This window comes from Halichoerus grypus, chromosome 6 (genome assembly GCF_964656455.1).
Source record: "Halichoerus grypus chromosome 6, mHalGry1.hap1.1, whole genome shotgun sequence".
Taxonomy (NCBI): domain Eukaryota; kingdom Metazoa; phylum Chordata; class Mammalia; order Carnivora; family Phocidae; genus Halichoerus; species Halichoerus grypus.
The window spans coordinates 18,459,832-18,479,751 of NC_135717.1; the positions used below are offsets into that span (position 1 = coordinate 18,459,832).

Here is a 19,920-nt window from a genome sequence, read left to right on the forward strand (position 1 = left end):
GAGCCTTTTAAACTTATTTTTTATTTTGAAATAATTCCAAACTCACAGGATAGCTGTAAGGATAGTACAAGGAAGTATTTTCCCCCTGGATCATTTGAGAGTTTCCAATTTGAAGTTCCATCACTGCTAAGTTCTCTAGGGAATGTGTCCTTCTAGCAAAGACATCCCCCTAAATCGTCATGGGATAACCGTTCACTTCAGGACTGATTAACACTGCTGTATCACTGCCCTCTCATCCGCAGACCCCACTGGAGTTTTCCAGTTGTCTCAACACTGTCTCCTTTAGCCAAGGGATCTGCCGCAGGGGTACGTGTCGCATTTAGTTGTTAACGTACGTTTCTTTCGGTGCCTTCAATTGGGAATCATTCCTCAGCCTTTTCCTTGACTTGTATGACCTTGACATTTTTGAAGATTACAGGTTAATTACTGAGTAGAACAGAGCTGCTAGAGATTTGACGCAAGCCACAGAGGTAATTAAAGTTTTCTGGGGGCCACGTTAAAAGAGGTAGGAGGAAACACGTGCAATTAAGATCCCAAATACCATCATTTTCAACCTGTAACGAATGTAAAAAATGATTCATGAGATCTTTTCCATTTTCTAATATCACATCTTCGAAATCCAGGATGTATTTTGCACTTGGGACATACCTGAATTTGGACGAGCCACATTGCGAGCGCCAAGCCACCCCGCGCCCGGTGGCTACTGCTGTTGGCAGGCTGCCCCTCAGTTCGGGCTGGTGTGTGCCTCTTCCCCATTCGGCTCTGGTTATGCTTTTTACTGTTGCAGAAGTGATGCAGAAGCGGTGCTTTCTCTGCCTCCTATCTGGTGGCATAACGATGTTGGTGAAGACGATGTCTGCGCTGTAAAGTTACTCCTTCCTGTGTGAGTAAGAAGTATTTTGCAGGGCGGTTCTTTGAGACAAAGTAAATACCCCACTTGTACCTGCTAGATTTAGCATCCAGTGGGGTTTCTTCCCTGACTTCATTTATTTTGTTGTGGTTTCCAGCTTGCTGTGAGGTACTGTTCTAGACGCCCCGCACTCGCATTTTGTAATTCATGATGCTTGTTACGTGTTCATTTTAGCGGGTTTTTCAATTATCTGCGGTCCTAAGGACAAACTGGGTAAACTATCTCAAATTTTAGTTTAAAACAAATGAAGAGGGGCGCCTGGGTGGCTCAGTTGGTTAAGCGTCTGCCTTCGGCTCAGGTCATGATCCCGGGGTCCTGGGATCGAGCCCCGCATTGGGCGCCCTGCTCATCGGGAAGCCTGCTTCTCCCTCTGCCTGCCGCTCTACCTACTTGTGTTCTCTATCTATCTCTCTGTCAAATAAATAAATAAAATCTTGAAAAAAATAAAAATAAATAAAACAAATGAAGATCTGACATGATTTCAGGGAGCAGAATAAATAAGACGGTGTTCAAGCAAAAAAACCAGTTAACCGAAATGCATGTACCAAAAATAGACTGCTGAGCACAGTAGGAGAGGAACACTGGGGTTTGACAGGTATTTTCCGTGTCTGTCAAACCTTCTACCTGCCTTCCCCGTGGCTCTGTTTTTGTCCTGTTTTGTCCTCCGTCTGCCCCGCCGTGTAGGTGCCCCGTCAGGACCCCGGCGTATCATTAGGTGGCACGTGCTACCAGTGAGTCACCATGATGTGGTTGACGCTGGCGTAGTGTTCCATCCTGTGTGTGGTCGTGTTTGTAAGTGTCTTCTCTTTCCAGGGAGGACTCTGTGATCGCTCGAAGCTGGCTCCCAAGCAATTTTCCCCCTGTTTTTAATGATTTCATTGCACATTTGTCCCCTTTGGCTGTGAGGAACAGTTAATAAGCTTGCCACCGTCCAAGCCCGCCCGCCTTCCCAGTTAATCAAGGGGGATTAGGGATGTGATTGTAACTGAAGTGGCAGAAAACTAACATGAAGTCATCTCTATAATGTAACTGGGTGGATTTCTGAACATACAGAATTTCACAACGGGTGGCTGTTTTGTGCTTCCACAGGACTCTCTGGGCTCAGCAGCTCCGTAACCACGAGGAAGTGAATGTTGCTTTCACGCCCCTGGCTCCTGAAGGACTCGAGGGGCCCAGATCCCAGCCCGCTCTCAACAGTGTGCGGCACAGCCCCCAGGGTGGGATGGACCCCGGTGGCCAGCACAGATTTCCTGAGCCGGGACCTCTGGGTGCTCCTCACTCTTCTAAGTGTGGACATCATTGGTTTTGGATTGCATTTTGTACTGGTTCCCAAACACGAGGGAGGTTCTGTGTGGCCAGTGGAGGGCCGGGGAGGACAGAGGTGTCCCAGTCAGAGACTTGGAGAAGTTCTTTTAGTTTCTGAGTCTCAGCTTTCTGTTTTCGAAAGGAAATCTTACCTACCTCATGGAAAAGTCACGAGGGTTAAACAGGGAAAATTCTGTTACGTGCCTGATACAGAGTGCTTCCTGGGGCGTGTTCAGTACGTGCTACTCGCTGCCCCTTCCTTCTTGTGTGACCCTTCCCGTGTCATCTGACCCCACATCCTGGGGATGGGGTGTGGGGGTAGTGACTATCAGAAGATTCATAGTGCTGATACACAGGATGATCTAGACCATAGGGCTGAATTTCTGGTGCTGGCATTTTCTCCCCAAATCCAGAAAGTGTGGTCCCTATGTCCTAATGGAAGAAAGTCACAAGTGTGGATGTTGAGCTGGGGAGGGGCCTTGTGGGCAGGCAGGAGGCCCACATGATGGGAGTGTGGAGCAAGGGGGCGCACGCTGGGATCACAAAGGAGTGTGGCTAAGGGTGATGGAGCCCCCAGTGACTGTGCGGAGAGGGGGTTCCAGGACCTGGCCCTGTTGTGGCTGTGTATGGGGGACAGGGGTAGAGGGCTACGATGGGTCTCCCAGAAGACTGTGGGAAGCTGGTCCACACTCCAGGGATGAGGAGAATTGGAGAAATTGGCCAGAGTCCCCCCCTCGCAGCACCCTGGGCCTGCACACACCATTCTGCCGCCTCGTTCATGCCTCCCGGGAGCAGGGCACTGAGCTGAGTCTTGCATGTGGACCTAAACAAAGACCACCCAAATGGGGATAGGCAGACGCTGCTTGTTCAAAGCTTGCTGTGGCAAGGGAGGCAGGCCCCTCACTGGTGTTTTGGCAGAGACCCACTGGCAGGTGTCGGGTGTGCCCTGACTGGAGGCTGGGGGCCGGTTACCTCGAAGCAGGGCATCTCCTGGGAGCATATTCAGCTTTCTGTGGTTGCTCCTAAGTTGGAAGAAGGAACCAAAAACTAGGGAAGCCGTCAGTTACAAAGCAGGTCCTGGTCATCATGCACCAATTACCACGCGGGTTATCGTCGGGCTTCCGGGACCGGTTGCTAGTGGTAGTGGTCTGACTTTCCAGAAGGCTGGCTTCTAGGTGGCGGGCTGGCTCCCAGGGCTGGTTACTGTAGATGAGGGGTTGCTTCTCTGGGCTGGTGGCTGCAGATGGTGGGTCAGAGTCCTTTTCTTATTTGTGGTCTGTTCCTGGTCTGTATACTTCTTTTTCTTGCACTTTGCTTAACGCCCTTTCTACATGTTGCTTTTTTTTTTTTTTTTTAACAAATCAAAGTTTTGTGGCAATCCCGCATCAGGCAAGTCTGTTGGTGCCTTTTTTCCAACAGCCTGTCTCTGTGTCACATTCTGGTCATTCTTGGCAATATTTCAAATGTTTTCATTATATTTGTTACGGTGATCTGGGATCCTGTTGATTACAACTCACTGACAACTCAGATCATGCTCAGCATTTTTAGCAATCATGTATTTTTAAATGAAGGTCCGTGCATTTTGTTTTAGACGTAGTGCCATTGCCTATTTAGTAGATGACAGTGTAGCATAAGCGTAACTTTCATACGCACTGGGAAGCCAGAAAATTCACTTGCCTAGCTTTACTGCGATGCTGCTTGATTGTGGCGGTTTGCAACGAAGCCCGTGTTATCTCTGAGGTCTGTCTGAACGCAGTCTCTCAGAAGAAGGAGTGTGACACAGTTTGTTCCTTTGAATTATTCACAGCTCAGCCCATAGCCTCTTATCTGGTGGGTCAGGGAACAGAGTGGCCCCATTAGTCATCGTGTCTCTTTATGGCAGGGTCCCAGCCCATATCAGAATTTGAAAACCAGGGATAGTCAATGGTATCTAGCTAACGGGCACAGTTTGTTTGCCCTATAGTGTTTTAAAAACTAATGACCACGTTAAAAAACAAACCAACCGGGAGATTTCTCATAAAAATCCGAAGATTGGGCATGTGGCTGAAGCAGAGTAGTCCCGCTGCTCTTGGTGGGACGCGTGTCCTCCACATCACCCCCTGCATCCGCTCTTGTCCCCATCTGGGCTTCTGCCTGGCCTCTGTCGGCATCCGATTCTGTCAGGACCAACAAGCTGGGCTCAGCTGAAACCCGGGGAGGAGGAAGCTTACGCACCAGGGATAGAGCCGAGCCAGTTTGCTTTTAGCGGGTGGGCGGTCCGTCCCCGCAGAGCCCCTTCATCTGCTGCTGAGGTTCCCGGGGTGGTGGGAGTGGGGGCCGCCTCTGGTCTCAACGGTAGATGGCCCACCTGTGTTCAAGGGCTGAGATGAAGTGAAATGCAATTAATAGCATCAACAGTCAAGTTCTGCTGAAAGTGGCTCAGGTTTCTGATGACTCACATTGTAATTCAGGAGGCCGCCTGCCCCAGCACCTTCGTGACAAAGAGGCAGCACCGTTCAGTTGCCGACTGGAGCACTGACCCACAGAGCTCTGGTGAGGGGCCTGGCCTATGGGTCAAACGGCAGACTTTCTAACTGAAGTTAGATTAAAAAAAAAAACAAAAAACAACTCTGCGTACTTGGAAACAGCTCTCTAAGCAACAGATTTAAGAACAGTCCGTTATTCAAAGACTGTCCGTCCCCCCCGGCCCCCTCTGTGCCATCAGAGGCCTGAGCTCATCCGTCTTGTCACGGGGCACTGCCATTTTTCTCTTTTTGGATTCAGAAACCTGAGGGTGAAGGCATCAGGTCACATTGTTGGTGAGGCTTGAGATGCCTTTTTTTTTACCCTTAAATGGGAAAAGTCAAACAGAAAAGTAGACTAATACAGTGAAGCCCATCACTCAGCTAAAATGGCAACTCATAACTAATCTTGTTTTATCTACACATCTCCTACCTACTTAACCCATATTATTTTGAAGTAATTCTCAAGACATTGTTGCGTATCTAAGCAAAACTTTTTCGTTTGAATGAATGCTCAAGTCCTTTTGTCTCCGTACCAAAAACTAAAGTCCAGCCCTCAGATTGCCAGTCTGCACTCCGTCCCTCACTGGCCCTGGCTTCTTGGGTGAGCCCTTAAGCTCCGTGACCCCTGGTGTCCTCTGTGGAAGTGCCCAGGCCCTGCTGTATCCGGCTCGCCGGTGGTGGTTCACGAGGCTCTGATGAGATCACGAGGGGGTGGAAGCGGGGTACGCGGTGCACTGCTGCACAGATACAGGGAATTACTTACCGAACGTACTGGCCACGTGAAAGACCGCCCCCTCCCTCCCTGCTCTTCCAGTGCCCCTGACCGGCCAGACTTTGGAAGTGGCATCGTTGTCCGTTCCCGTCTTTCTTGCACGCCCCGGAGTGTCCAGAGTCCTTTTCCCAGGCAGTTGATGGGAAGGTCGCAGGCTGAGATGTGACCCCTTATACAGCCTGTCTGGCGCTGTGTCCCTGCCCACCAGCCTTTCCCAGCCCCCGGTGTGCCCCAGCGCCCGTGTCCGACCCGGGGCCTGGCCTGCCCCCTCCCCAGCGCTGCACTCCAGGGGACCACCCGGCCGGCCCGTCAGGTGAGGGGCCTGTCACAGGGCGAGCTGGCCCACAAGTGGTTTGGTCCCTTGGGGTCTTATTTTTTGCTGTTATTTCCTCTGCCTAAAAATAGCATTTTCTGTCTATAGTTGCTTAGTTTGGAACAAAACTATTTGTTGCTCAGAAGTTAGGGCAGCAGACTTCCTGACTGCCTGCCGCCCAAGTGTGCGGTGAATCCCCAGTTCCAGTAGCCTCCTGAAAAGCAGGGACCCTGATTAGCAAGAAGAGGTTTAATTGAATTTTAAGAGAAAAGGAGAGAATAGATACAGAAGTGGCCAGAAAGAGCAGTCTCTCAAAATGAAGCAGCCCGGCTTGGCAGAGGAATGGTGGCCCCTTTTGTGTGGTGCTGCCCCGGCCTGGGGACTACCCGGAGTCCCCTTTCTTGAACTGTCCCATTGGAAGGGCATTTCCTACTAAAGAAAGAGCTCTTCTGTCCTCTCCTGGGCCTTGGCCTTTCGGCCCCCCACATGGCAGGGGGTGTGTTCCCAGAGAAGGCTCGCTCTTCTCTGCTGAGGCCCTGTGGCTCCGTGCTCGGGATGTGGGGTCAGGCCGGCCTGGGCGCCCTTGCTGAGCGATGGGGACTCTCCCCATGCCTCTTGCGTATCAAGATGATATTCGTAACTCGAATTCTGGAGCCCTTCTGGTAGTGACGACGTGAAGCAGGCAAGTGAGCAGTGCCCAGCACACACTCTGGTGAATTACAGCCACACGTTTGTAGGCTCGCTGTTTGTAGCTCGTCTAGAGCAACTTTGCCCCAGCCCACAGGAAGGCCCAGGGACAGCCTGTTCCCAAGGAGAGAGGACCCCAGGGCCTCCTAAGATCCATAGACCTCTGCTTGGTTCGGACATGGTGCCACGTGCCGGTTTTGGGGGTTACCTGCTCTCTGAGAAGAGACAGTGGTGGTGGGTCCGGGGCCTTGCTCGTCACTTCTTGGAGCTGGTCCTCCCATGGTGCTGACTGCAGGTCTGTGGTGTTGAGGGACCCAGCCTCTGATCCAGCTCAACCTGCAAAAAAATCTGGTAACTTCAATACTTAGCTGAAGCCTGTCTTTCTTCTCAGTGGGTTTGCAATTCTGAAGGGAGGAGTGATGTTATTAATTAATTCTCTTAAGTCGTCAACATGGCGGGACTAAGGCTGGAAATAATTGCCTCAGGAGTGTGTGGTTCAGCCTTTTATCTTACGCACTTTATCATGACCATGGCCTTACAGGATATTGGGGCCCAAGGGATCCTCTGACTGTCCTTTGGCCCAGGGTGTTCATACAGATCTACAGACTGGAGCTTCTAGGCTTCAGGAGCAGGGCAGGGCATGGCGGCACGGCCGTGCAAACAGCTCCTTGGAGGACTGGAGGTCGGGAAGCACCAGTCCCGTGTACCCGTGACATTTGATGGGCCCGTCGGGGTGCTTGGTAGCAAGCAAGTGACCCAATTCTGGCCGAGTTTAAAAGAACCATGTTGGAAGGGCGTTGGGGACAGGAACACACAGGACTGGTTGACAGCCAGGGGCCAGACTGGGGAATGGGCAGGACCCAGAGGGCACCAGGACACAGGATGACCGTCTGGCCAAAGCCATCTTCCCACCTTCCCACCTCCTGGTGGCCGAGCTGGAACCACCTCGAGCTCTCCTTTTGTCCCTTCCTAGATTGAGAGTGTCCATCTGATAGGCTGAGCACGGGGTCTGGGGCCACTCCTCCTGATCTCAGTTCTGGTCCCATCAGCTTCCTGCCTTCCAGTTCTCTGGAAAAGGGTACCTGGAATTATTCTTCTCCCCAGATCACACTTATAGGGGAAAGACAATTAAGAAAAAAAAAAAGCTAAGGTCTGGTTAGAGATGGAAATGGCTATCGGCAGTCAGACGTTACCAGATGGCCCCAGGAGTGGGGCGGCCAGATCTAGTAACTGGGGCAGCCGAGTGACCAGGGAAGGCAGTGCTTGGGAGCTGCACGGGGCCAAGGCACGGGCACCTCCCCTCAGCTGGTCTGGTCGGAGAGGCGTGCCCGGGAGGGGACGTGTCCAGGACGCCGGGGGAGTGGGAGGCTGGGGGCTTGGAGCGAGGGGTGTCCCTAGAGAGTCAGAGGGATGTGTTCTAGACTCGTGAAGTTGGAAGCGAGGCAGTGGGTGGCCTTCGGGGATGAGAGAAAGGGCGAGACTCACCTGAGGACCCCCAGAGAGGCGGGGTGGGACTGGGCTGGCCCCATGGCACCTGCTGTTGCCCGGCTGGGGGGTGTTCCTGAACACCAGAGAAGTGTATTCTCTCCATTAAGAAGCAGATAGTATGGCACAGGGCATGAGAAACACGCACAATGTCAGCAGTGGGCAGGGATGCGGACGTGCCCTTGACATAGGAAGCTGTGTGGTCGGAGACCGAGAGGAGAGAACGTGAGCACTTGAGCAGGTTCCTGCGGGAACAGCAATAGGAAGTGGGTTTTTTCGTTTTTGTTTTGGTCTTTTGGGGTTTTTTGTTGTTGTTGTTCAGTGAAAACATTCATGTTTCTGAAAAATGAGAGTGGACAGCACGCCGGAGGGGTGGGAGAGGGGAAAGCGCAGAGTGGCTATTAGCTCATCTCCATGCAGACGAGGTATCTGGAAAGTCCGCCCTATTGCAGTGTTTGTGATCGGCCCACAGGGTACATTTTTCTGAACCATACCCAAGAGTGGCCTTTTCGGTGGAAAATGTGCATTATCACTTTCAGGGGGAGGTGGGACTTGCCATTGTGTCATATTGGGTGGACGGAGCGGCTCCTGCCCACGACGGGCCCTGTCACCCCCCCACCCCCACCCCAGGCAATGAGAGGCGGCTCCCGAAGGCCCGACTGCCGTGCAGCCAGCTTCCCAGGGTCGGGTGCGCTGCGGCAGAAAGGGCTGCCCGCCCGCCGGGAAGCTTCCTGGCCACCCTGCCCAAGCCCAGGCCCCCACGTGGCACACGCTGTCCGTGTGGAAGAGGAAGGATGGCAAAGGCCGCAGAGAACATTTCGTGGAAAAAAGTGCTATTTGAGTCGGCTTCCGTAGGCAGAAGTGGGGGTGAGGAGGAGGGAGGCGTTTCGGAAAGGGACAGGAAGTACCACCTGGGCCCGCCTCTGCTCACGCGCTCAGCAGCTGGGGCCGCATTCCATCGTCCTCCTGTCCTCGTGGTTTGTCCCACGTCCATGCACCACCTATTTATTACTACTGACTTCTTATTTAAAGGGCTTTTTTTTTTTTAACTTAAATAAGTTTACTTAAAAAGGAAGATTTGATCCCTGCTGTGATTTGCATGTTAGTATGATTGTCCTGGTCTTTGTCATTAGCTTTTCTGGGCCCCCTCTGCCCGGGTCAGAACTGTCCCTTGCATGGCCCACGTGGCTGTGACCTTCACTGCCACCAGCGTGACCGGTCATTTTTTTTAACCTTCAACAATCCTTAGGTACACAAGGAGCTTAGAAATATCTCTCTCTGTAGGAAGTCAAACACAGATAAGTGCCCTGGGCTGACCCCCTCATCTGCATCTCCTTCCTAGCAATGGCCTCAGCCATCAGCTTCGTGGGTATCCTTCCAGGCCTTTTTCCTGCAGTATTTCATTAGTTTTATCGTTGTTTTAACATAAGTGGTATCACATTGTTTATATGCTGGCTTTTTCTTGTCATAAATCTGTTGAAATTATTTTAATAAGTTAAAACAGTAATAAATACTTTTTCTTTAAAAAAGTATCACAGTATACAAAAGGGTAATTCCAAGACACAGAGCTGACCGTGTCCTTTCTCTGCTTCCGAATCTGAAAGGCTCCCGTTGCCACCCTCCGCTGGGCGGCAGGGCCCTGCGCGTGGGACTCCTGCCTCCCGCTGCAGCCTCCCTGGCCCCTGGACCTCTTCAGTCCCCGGCTCCCCTGCAGCACGGGGATGGTGATCCCTCCCCGGGTTCTGTATGTACCCCTCGTCTATGGACTGGCGGCCGCAGGACAGTGGAGGGGGCTTTCTTGTGCAGCCCCGGGCAGCGTGGAGGCGGGATAGCATACGGGTCAGAGCCCGGGCCGTGGCCGTGCTGCCGGGCTCCCCGCTGCTCACTGAGCCTGGGGGTGCAGTGCGGGCGCGTCAGCCCCTGTGCACCTGCGCCTGGCCGCCGAGCTGGAGGCGGACGCTGGTGCCTGCCTCGGAAGGCTGCTGGCACGATGGCCTAATGGCTGGAAAGTGCTCGGTGCAGGGCCTCTCCCGGGGCGGGGCGGGCGGGGGGCGGCAGCGTTGCGCTCAGCGTGAGTTGGTGCTCTTACCCTGGGCTGGTTGTTGTCAGTCTTCACCGCTGCCCCCGCCCCTGGGGCCCAGCACATGGGCCGGCACGGGAGTGTTCAGTATGTGTCTGGATGGCGGATAAAGGGAAGAAAGTATAGAGACAGACCTGGCACGGGTGATGCTGCACAGGGACAGGCTCCTTGTGGGGGAGCGTGCGGAGAGGGGCGTAGCGGGCGGCGGGGGGCGGCTGGGGGCAGCAGGAGGGGGCTTCCAGCAAGGATGGGAAGAGCTGGGTAGGCTCAGACACCATTTCGCCCGCCTTCCTGCTCACAGCACCTTCCCTGTCTGCACACTCGAGGAAGGAAGAAGCCACACGATTGGCATTGACCCAGGAGGGCTGGGCCTTCACCTGCTCCTGGCCTTGCTGTCATGGGCTCAGGTGGATGGAATGACTTCTTGATGCCTCCCCCGCTCCCGTCCCGGCCCGTTTCTCTCCAGGCACTGCCACCGTGGAGGAGCTGGAGGACTTTATCAACAACATTAACAGTGTCTTGGAGTCCTTGTATATTGAGATAAAGAAAGGAGCCACCGAAGACGACGGGAGACCCGTTTACGCGCTGGTGAGTGCACGCCGGCGCCCTCTCGCGGCGTCTGTGCGGAACTGCGGTGGGTGGAGGCGCCCCCGCCCCAGCATCCCTGCAATGGGGGACACAGACCCAGCCCAGCGTGGCCGCCCTGCCCGCCCGGGGCCACCGGCGCCACTGTCAGTGTCCTGTGCCGTGATCAGGGCCGGGGCTGTCACCCCGATGCTCACTTCACTGCCCCATCTGAGCCCCTGCCCAAGACAGGTTGTGTTTGTTGACAGTTCAACGCAAGAAGTCCCCTCAAATGTGCCCAGTAGTAGGATTAAAGAGAGGAAAGTGGTTTTTCATTTAGAATAAGGCATGGACGCTGAGAGAAGAAAGAATGTGTGGCGCGCTGGGACTGAGAGCCATCTGGGCCTCCTGTCAGGCTTCGGTGTCCCTCCTGGCCAGCGAGCGACGGGAGAAACAGGCGGGCGGAGCAAACAAGGCCCCCGCCTGGGCCAGGGCACTGCCGTGGGCCCAGCCAAGGAGGCCGGGCTCCCACCAGCCAGGCCCACCCAGCGAGGGGCACTGGCCTGGGACTCCCACACTCTTCCTGGGCAAAAGGGCTGTGCATCAAATAACTGGAGATGCTGGGTTAAATCGGTAAATCGGGTTTGTTTACTGCTGGACTTCTCGGTGCCTTTTGCTTGTGAAGCTCCATTAGGCGTGCAGACAAGCTCCCCAAAGGTATCTGGGTTTGGAAGATACTCCACAACCTTTGGAGCTCTAAGAATCTCTGAGAATCAGACATGCTGACTGAGCTAGAGGTTGAAGTCTGTAACGTAGGACTGGTCACAGATCCAGCCCTGTGGCCGGCAGCGCCTGGACACTGGTGCTCAGTGACCAGGGACGGGCCCAGCCTGACCGCCACGCTGACCTCTTTTGTAGGTGAATCTGGCAACCACTTCTGTTTCCAAAATGGCCTCAGATTTTGCAGAGAATGAGCTGGATCTGTTCAGAAAGGCTGTAAGTACAGTAGCTCCTGTTTATCGGCCGGGTTTCTTACGGGAAACCTGCTGTCTTCCATCATTAGACATGGAAACTGTGATCTTGGAGGGTCACCACTGCTGCCCCAGGTGGCCACGTGCAGGGGGGCCGCTGGGCAGCTCACCACCACCGGGTGAGGACGGGAGGGCGCCGCAGCTGCTCGGGAAGGGAGAGCTTCTCTAGGTTTGCACCAGGCCTCTGGGTGTGCGATGCACGTGAACAGGTGTTACTGCCTGGTGCCCACGGCACGATCCACACCCGCTGCAGCCGCACCAGGGAGCTTGCTAGAAAGGCCGAATCCCAGTCCCCGCCCCCCCCACCCCCGGACCGTTGAATCCAGGTCTGCGTTTTAATGAGGTGCCCCGACGGCACATGTCACGTTGGAGAGGCGCTGCCCTGCCTCCCCAGCATCAGAGCTGTTGGCTCCGCCCTCCTGTCACTCACCTGGCTGAGCACCTGGTCCCGACAGGGGTTCTCAGCCCTGGGTGCACCTTCTAATAACCGGGAGGTAAAAACAGCTGAGACAGTCTGGCCTCACCCGGATCTGGCGAATCCAAGTCTCTGATGACCAGTCCTAGAATCATTCCTTTCTGAGCCTCCTCTGGTGACAGTTGGCCCCCGAGCGTGCCTGCTTCCTGGCCCACCCTGGCTTTGCTGTCCTGTCCTTCCTGCCTCCAGCTTGCCCCTCACCCCCGATGTCCTGCCCACATGTGAGGAGGAGGGTGCTGCCTCAGTTCATTCATTCCTCAGCTTCTCTACCTTCAGGGAGGTGGGGGGTGAGAGCGGATTCTTGATTTGGGGGGCATTAAGGTCATTCATTTGGCAGGTCACAGGGTGAGTGCTGAGTCAGAAGGGCTGGCCGTGGTTACGGCTTTTGGTGCTGGTTATGAGCCGGCTTCCCGAAGGAGCATCCCCGGGTCCAGTGCTGCCTGCGGGTGGGAGCGGTTTCACTGCGCCCTGGCCAGGATCCGTGTTCTTGCTCAAACGTTGTTTTTGCCGATTTGATAGATGAACGTGGTACCTGCTCTTTCTTCCAGCTGGAACTGATTATTGACTCAGAAACTGGCTTTGCGTCTTCCACAAATATTTTGAACCTGGTTGATCAACTTAAAGGCAAGAAGATGAGGAAGAAGGAAGCAGAACAGGTGTTGCAGAAGTTTGTACAGAACAAATGGCTGATCGAGGTAGCAAGTCCAGTGCTTCCCCCGGCTCGGCTCACTGTTCAGAACAGAGAACGAGTTTTCCTCCGAAACCATATCGTATTCAGTTGTTGTCCATTGAGCTGGGGTCGGGCCCCTTGTCTGCTTTAACGCTCACCACGTCCCTGAGAAGGCCTTGCAGCCTCCTGCTCGCTCCCGTGGGGTGCCCCGGGAGCAGGGACCGCACCCAGGTTTGGGGCCCTGGTCCAGACGTGGGGTGGTGGGTGCGGCTCTGGCGTCGGACCTGGACCTGGTTCCTGGGCAGGGGGGCTGGAGCCCCTCTTCTGTGAGCGGGGAGGAGCCGTGTCCCCTCCCAGGTGGGAATGGGACGGCTGATGCCCAGCGCCCGGTGCTGGGCTCCCAGAGGAATTGCCGTCCTTGCGGTTGCTATTGTCAGTGTCACGTCATTCAGGGTCTTTCGCTTGGACGCTGGCCCTGGGGAGCCGAGAGGACATGCGGGCAGGTGCTGGAGGGGAGCTGGGGACATCCGGGAAGGGACCGGACGGCGCTGACATTCCCGTTTCTCGACCCCGTGGCTGCTTCTGCTGACTGGAGCGGAGCAGATGTGTCCGGGCTTTTCCACAAAGGGCAGTGCTGCTGCTAGGAACCCCGAGGCAGACGGGCCCCGCGCTGGCCCCTGACCTCGGCCGTGCCCCTGAGCGCCTGTGTCTGCGCCCGCGTGCTCGGGGCAGCCCTCCACCTCCTCCCCCGGTGGTCGGAGCGGCGGCTGCAGGCCCAGCCCGCGCGGCCGCTGCTTGTGGGGAGGCGCTGATCCACCTCCCTTCCAGGGAGAGCCTGCTCCGGTCACCAGAGCTGCTCCCGCAGTGCCTGAGGCGCTCCCCTGGCTGGATGGGCCACAGGGCCGAGGGCAGGGGTGCCGGGATCCCACCCCCACCCCCCCGGGCGGCCTCGGGTCCTCCCGTGGCCCCGTGATGACGGAGAGCCCCTCGGCTCTGGCGTTGAGCCGACCGCGCCACAGCTCCGTGGTGTGGGTGACGTCCCCCGTCCGGCCCGGGCTCTGGAGACTGCAGCTCCCAACAGTTGCTGTGTCCGGGCCTCTTCCTCTCCAGGGCAGGCCCGGCAGGAGGGAACATTCTTGGGCAGCTGGGGTCATAACCGGCTGAGCTCTGCGAGCGTTTGTAAGGGCGGGGCCATGATGCCTCCTTGTGCCTTACGGCCCTGCAGATGCTCCGTCAGCGCTGCTGGGGGCACGGTGGGCTGGGAGGGGGTGTTCCAGAAACTTCCCTCCAAATATACAAGAAGTACTTGCTCCTCACGGGAAGGTGAGAGAATAACCGATCTTCACGAAGAAACACACTGCGGTCACCTGCTAGTCAGCCCCGCAGAGCCACCACTCCGGGAGCCCCGAGCACCCTGCTGTGGCCCCGCGAGTTACCATGTACATCCAGGGCACAGACGCGATTGTGTCCCAGCGGCAGGGGCCGGAGGGCGGGTGGCCCCCAGGTGGGCCTCTGCTGACGGCCGCACCTCCACGCCTCAGGGGCCACTGCGCTGCGGGGCCTGAGCTCCAAGGATAGTTGCGAGGCCTGGGAGATCGTGGGAGGTTGGGTCTTCTTTGGGGGTTAGGGCACCTCGCCTGACCTCCCTGTGACGGGGCCCCCACAGGACCGAGTGGGGTCGTGAACGATAAGCACCAGGCACGGTTCCAGGCACACAGTAGATGTTCAGTAAATGTGGCTCGGGCCCAACCGTGAACTTGAACTTGTTCACTGGGGCCTCGGGCATTCCTCAGTGGTCTCAAGGCAGGGTCGACTTCACCTTCCCTGGGAGGTTTACCACGGGACTGCCAAGCGCTGAGCCCCACACTAGGCCTAGGGACACAAGGGCAGCCCCGGGCCCCCGGTGGGGGGCAGAGCCAGGGATTGAGCAGGCGGCCGCGGAAGTCGAGGGAAACACGTCCCGGGACAGCTCTTCCCCAACCGAGGCAATGACCCTGGAGCTGAAGGCGGTGCGGGGGCGCGGGAGCCGGCTAGAGTGCTGGCTGGGGGAGGAGAGGAAGGGGTGAGCGCTGGCGCAGGGGCTGTGCCCAGTTCGCCCTGCGGGGAGACTGCCTCCCTCTCCCGGCTCCGCGTGTTCCCCGTAGGAGGGCTGTTGGCACCCCCATTCACGCTTGTGCGGCACAAGCGAGGTGCCGAGGCAAGGGCCTGGGGAGCCGCACGTCGGCTCCCTTTTCCGCTTCGGCCTAGGTTTTCCCGGCTTGTGGCTCTGCCAAGGGGCCGGCGTGGCCACCTGTCGGCCGGGGCTGGTGGAAACGGGCCGCGTGAGGGGCACCCAGCCCTGTGCAGCTTCCTGGGCTGTGGGCCGTGGGCCTGCCGGGCGGGGAAGGGGCTGGCATGAGGGGGGCTGAGGCCTGGCCGCGTCCCGTCCTGTCCTGCAGAAGGAAGGGGAGTTCACCCTGCACAGCCGGGCCATCCTGGAGATGGAGCAGTACATCCGGGAGACGTACCCCGACGCCGTGAAGATCTGCAACATCTGCCACAGCCTCCTCATCCAGGTACCGTGCTGGCGGCGGGGTGAGCCGGCGCCCCCGGGGCCCCACGGGCTCTGAGCCCCCGCCTCGGGCACCAGCGGACGGAGGCCATCCCCTGGGAGGTGTCTGAGGACGGCCACGCGCATGCCCTCCTTTTCTCCTCCCTGGTCCCTCGGCTCTAGGCCAGGGCCTCTCAGAGGCCTGCGTGTAGCCCGTCATCCTGGTGCCGGCCTGGGGACGTCTGGCGGCTGTTCTGTCCTGCGCGGCCTGCTTGCGGGGGCTTCCCTGCGGGCGGGCCAGCGCTGGGCGCTTGGGGGGTTCCTCCTCCGACGCTGACCTTGCCACCATGGTCAGCTGCGCCCCGACGAGTCGCTTTGCACAGGTGCCCTTGGGCACCTGGGATTGTTTCCTTGGGCCGGCTTCCCGGAAGTGCAGTTTCTGGCACAGCGTTTGCGTGTTCTTAAAGCCTTGGATCCACGTTGCCAGATAGCCTTCCGAAAGGCTGCAGTCGTGCGCACGGGCCCTGCATGCTCTGAGCGCCCGCGTGCGCCGGGAGCCTGGGTTTCCGAGGCCGCCTGGCTGTGCTGCGGGGCCGGGCCCGCCGCCACCGTGCTCTGGCCGGTAGAGTTCTGGTTTTTTGTTTTAAGATTTTTATTTGAGAGGAAGAGCGTGGGGAGGCGGAGCGGGTAGGGGCAGAGGGAGAGGGAGAAGCAGGCTTCCCACTGAGCAGGGACCCGACCTGGGACTCGCTCCCAGGACCCCGAGATCATGACCTGAGCCGAAGGCAGCCGCTTAACCGATGGAGCCACCCCGGCGTCCCGCTGTTAAGAGTTTTGAGTGTCCTCTACCTATGTTCATTTCTCAGAATTTTTTAGTAACAGTTCCTACAAGCCCTTGTGCTGAGGGCTTTGGAATTATCCTTCTTCATCTGGGGCCTGGAAGACAAGACCATGGAGCCTGGTGGACGTTTTCCTGGCCATTTGCGGAAGGTTTGTGAACACGGAGCGAGACTCCACGGCCGTTGCCTTTCTGGTTTCAGGGTCAAAGCTGCGAGACGTGTGGGATCAGGATGCACTTACCTTGCACGGCCAAGTATTTCCAGTCCAGTCCTGAGCCCCGCTGTCCCCACTGTAATGACTACTGGCCCCACGAGATACCAGGTTCGCATCACCGCGGTGCTCGGGGGCTGTCCCCCGGCCTCTGGGAGGGGCTGGGTGGCAGGACTGAGGGGACACCTGGGGATGGGGAGCGCTCAGGCGAGGGCTCCGCGTGTGCAGGTGTGTGTGAGCAGGACCCGAACCCACGCGCTGAAGCAGCTCCTGCAGTACGCGGAGGCCTCCTGCTCGCACACTGCCAAGGACTCTTAGAACCCAGGAGAACCCTTAGGTCACGTGTCTAGACCTGTCTGGTCTAGACAGCCCCCCGGCAGCCGTCCGGGGACGGGAGGTGACCCCCCTTCCTGGCTGCGGTGGGGGTGGGGCGCGAGGACAGAGCCCTCGGCAGGGGACCCATAGCTGTGGTCCCGAGCTGCTGTTGTGTGCGTGCGTCACGCTGCTGCTCACGGTACCTTCCGGCCTTTTCCGTGTGCAGAGGTCTTCGATCCCGAGAAGGAGCGGGAGGCTGGTACCTCCAGGGCCAACAAGAGGTCCTTGCGGTCCAGGCAGCACTAGCTGGTGCGCTGCTACGGGCTCGCTGCCTTCGGGGACAGCCGGCGGGCCGTGTTGGGGAGACGGTGCTTCACGTTGCACCTGAGCCCCCGTCTGCTTTGTGATCACTCGTGAGCAGGTTTGGAATAAAAGTTACGAAGGAGTCCTCGCTGCAGCCTCGGTCTGTGGTCGCGTGCCCCCTAGGAGGCTTCCCGGGGTGGCTCCCGGATAACGGAGAACCCCTCGGCTTGGGTCCCCGCTGGGGAAGCTGCCAGAGCTCCTCCCGCACGACACCGCCCAGCGGCTCAGCCTCAGCCCCCGGCTTGGGTCACTTGTGCCATCAACACTGGCCGGCCCAGCCCTCCCCAGCCCCCCACAGCCCGGACCCTCCTCTGGCCCGAGGTGCAGCTTGCCTGACGGGCCAGAGGCTGCTCTCCTCACTGGGGGCCTCCGCCCCTGCCTGGTGAAGGGCAGCGCCACCATCAGCCATCCTGTCGGCCTAGATGCCCCCTCCTCCCTGGCTCACCTGCCACCGAGCCCTGTCCAGGCCCCCGCCCCCTCTGCCAGCTCAGCTCCTGGCCGCGGCCAGCCCGCCTGCTCCAGGCTCTTCCACCGCGGCGATCCGGCCACCACCCGTCAGCGCGGCACGCCCCCCTGAGAACTGACGGCCCCGCTGCCCTGGGGCTCGGGTGCAGACTGAGGATTCACGGGCCGGCGCTGAGGCCCATCTCACCACCTCTCCGGGCCCGCTTTGCCCCACATGGCATTTCCTTCCCTCTTGAAAGCGCCCTCTGTTCCTGGCCCCTGAGCCCCTGCACGCATTGTGCCCTCGGCCTGCGCAATTTCCCTCCTCGTTTCCCGCCACTGGCCTGCTCCCCGGCCGCTCTTCGGATCTTGTCACAGCTTCCAGCCCTCGGTCCCCATTTTCCCGCACATCCCTGCTCATCACACCTGCCACACTTCTGACTCCCGTCTCCTTGTCTCTTCCACCCCGATACCAGTCAGCCCAATGTGGCTAAACAAGGAGGGACTTGGCCAGACGGGGTCCTTCAGGAGAGGCTTGACCTGGTGGGTCCTGTGATGTCACCAAGCATCCACATCGCTGCCTCTAATTTTCATTGAGCTGGCCTTGTGCTTACAGTCTCCCAGAAAATCTAGCCACTTTCTTCCTGCTAGCCATCCTTCCAGGCCTCACACGCCACTGCGCCGTGTTGGGAGGAAGAGGGCGCGTCTCATTAACTGGCTTGCCTGCCCCGGCAAACACCCTCGTGGTCCCAGCTCCACTCTGGATACTTCCAGAGGCGGAGACAGGACAGGACAGTCCAGTTGGCACTGGTAAATCGGCGCTTGCCTCTGAGCCGCAGAGTTCTCTCCCAAAGATAACGGGATGCTCTTATCAGGCAAACGGGGGATGAACTTGGCACCAAATGGGCAGGTGGCCTCCACCCGTGGTCTGTTCCACAAGCCCGGTGCACAGGGGGCATCTCGCATCTAGGACGTGGTGGACAAGTGGTGCCGGCTGGTGAGAGGCTCACCCTCCCAGCCTCAGGTGGGTCTCCTCATCACCCAGCATCCCAGTGAGGATGCTCCCAACGGAGCCTCTGGGGGCCAGGCTAGGATCCTGGCACAGCCCTCTGGAGGCAAACAGCAGCCCCCCAATAGAGCCCCATGGGCACCCCCCGACCGTGTAGGGAGGTCTGGTGTCAAGCAGGCAACGGAAAGCATCCCCACCGGCTTAAGCAGAGAGGGGCTTTCTTGGAAGGGTACAAGGAAATCTGCAGAGATGACAGGAAGGCAGGAAAACCAGTGGAGAAAGGATGGACCCTGGAGCTTGGGGTTTGGGGGGGCCCGGGGGCTTCCCACAGCCCGAGGAGGGGCAGGGTCGTACCACGCAGGTCCAGGCGAGTCCTAGCTGTGACTCCAGAAGCTCTGAGCCCCTGGCCCCTGGGGACACAGGCCCCCCGGCTCTCAGTCTCCCAGCGTTGATCCCAACTTGAACTTCCCGAGGACTCCCTGACAGCACCCGACAAAACCTCATACACAATTCTAAGACCGTGTCTGGCGCTCGAGGCTTTGGGGATCGGGCCGTTGCCCGCCTCTCTGCCCAGCCCGTCTCCCCCCTCTCTGCTCCCTGCTGACACTCCTGACTCGGTCACTCCGAGAGCTACCGATGGGACACGTGACACAGCTGTTCCGCTTTCCGGGCTCGCCCTGCTGCCCTTCTCACAGCAGCTGGCAGACCCGGCTCCCCCTACGGGCGCAGTCCCCCCCCCCCCCCCGCCGTTGCTCTGGCCGCACGGGCCCCCTCCCTCTCCCCCGGTGCCTGAGCCTCCCTGCCCCAGGGCCGCTGCACCTGCTGCTGGGAGCGCCTCCTCAAACCTCGTGGCCGGTTGCGGCCTCCTGGGCATTCCGGCTACTCAGATGTCGTCTGTGCTAAGTCCCGTCCCCGGCCCGCCCTGTCGCGGTCCCTTCACAGGCCTCGCCACGATCCGCACCTTACTGCACTGTCCCTCCTGTCCGGATGCCGGGACAGGGCCGCATCCGGCTCGAGGCCTCACGTGCCTGCGTCGGACCAGCCCCGGGCCGGCCTCTGCAGCTCAGGCGGGTCGGAGACGGCGGCCCCGGGCTCGCCCCTCGTTGGCTCGGCGGACAGCCGGCGGGCGCTCGTCCTCCAGGCGGACCCGAGTCCACGCTGCTCAGAGCTGAGGCCAGCCCTCCGGCCCCGCTGTTGCCGGCGGCCTTGGAGCTCGGCCCAGAGGGCACATAAAGATTTCGGCTTCTGCCCCATCTTGCCACCTGACAAGGGACAGCTGCTGCAGGCGGCCAGGCCCCCGTGTCCTGTTTTAATGCCCATGTCCTCTCGGCCGTTCAGAGCAGGAGCGGGGCCGCCAGCCGGGAGAGACGGATCGTAGAGGCTACAGCCACCCTCGGCTGGGGGGGCCTGTGG

At 58.3% G+C, this 19,920-nt stretch overlaps 1 protein-coding gene across 2 annotated transcripts in view; it reads left to right on the top strand.

Annotated features, from left to right (window-relative positions):
* Positions 1-17,136, top strand: part of NSMCE1 (NSE1 component of SMC5/6 complex) — a 28,810-nt gene extending 11,674 nt beyond the window's left edge. The window contains exons 3-8 of one of the 2 annotated variants that reach the window (XM_036090693.2): positions 10,523-10,644; positions 11,539-11,616; positions 12,675-12,821; positions 15,235-15,351; positions 16,367-16,487; positions 16,918-17,136. In XM_036090693.2, the coding sequence (XP_035946586.1) occupies positions 10,523-10,644; positions 11,539-11,616; positions 12,675-12,821; positions 15,235-15,351; positions 16,367-16,487; positions 16,918-16,997 (665 nt within the window). In that variant the 3' untranslated portion in view covers positions 16,998-17,136. The remainder of the gene's footprint in view (positions 1-10,522; positions 10,645-11,538; positions 11,617-12,674; positions 12,822-15,234; positions 15,352-16,366; positions 16,488-16,917) is intronic. The other variant, XM_078074668.1, reaches the window with a different exon arrangement.
* The last annotated feature ends 2,784 nt before the right edge of the window (positions 17,137-19,920 follow it).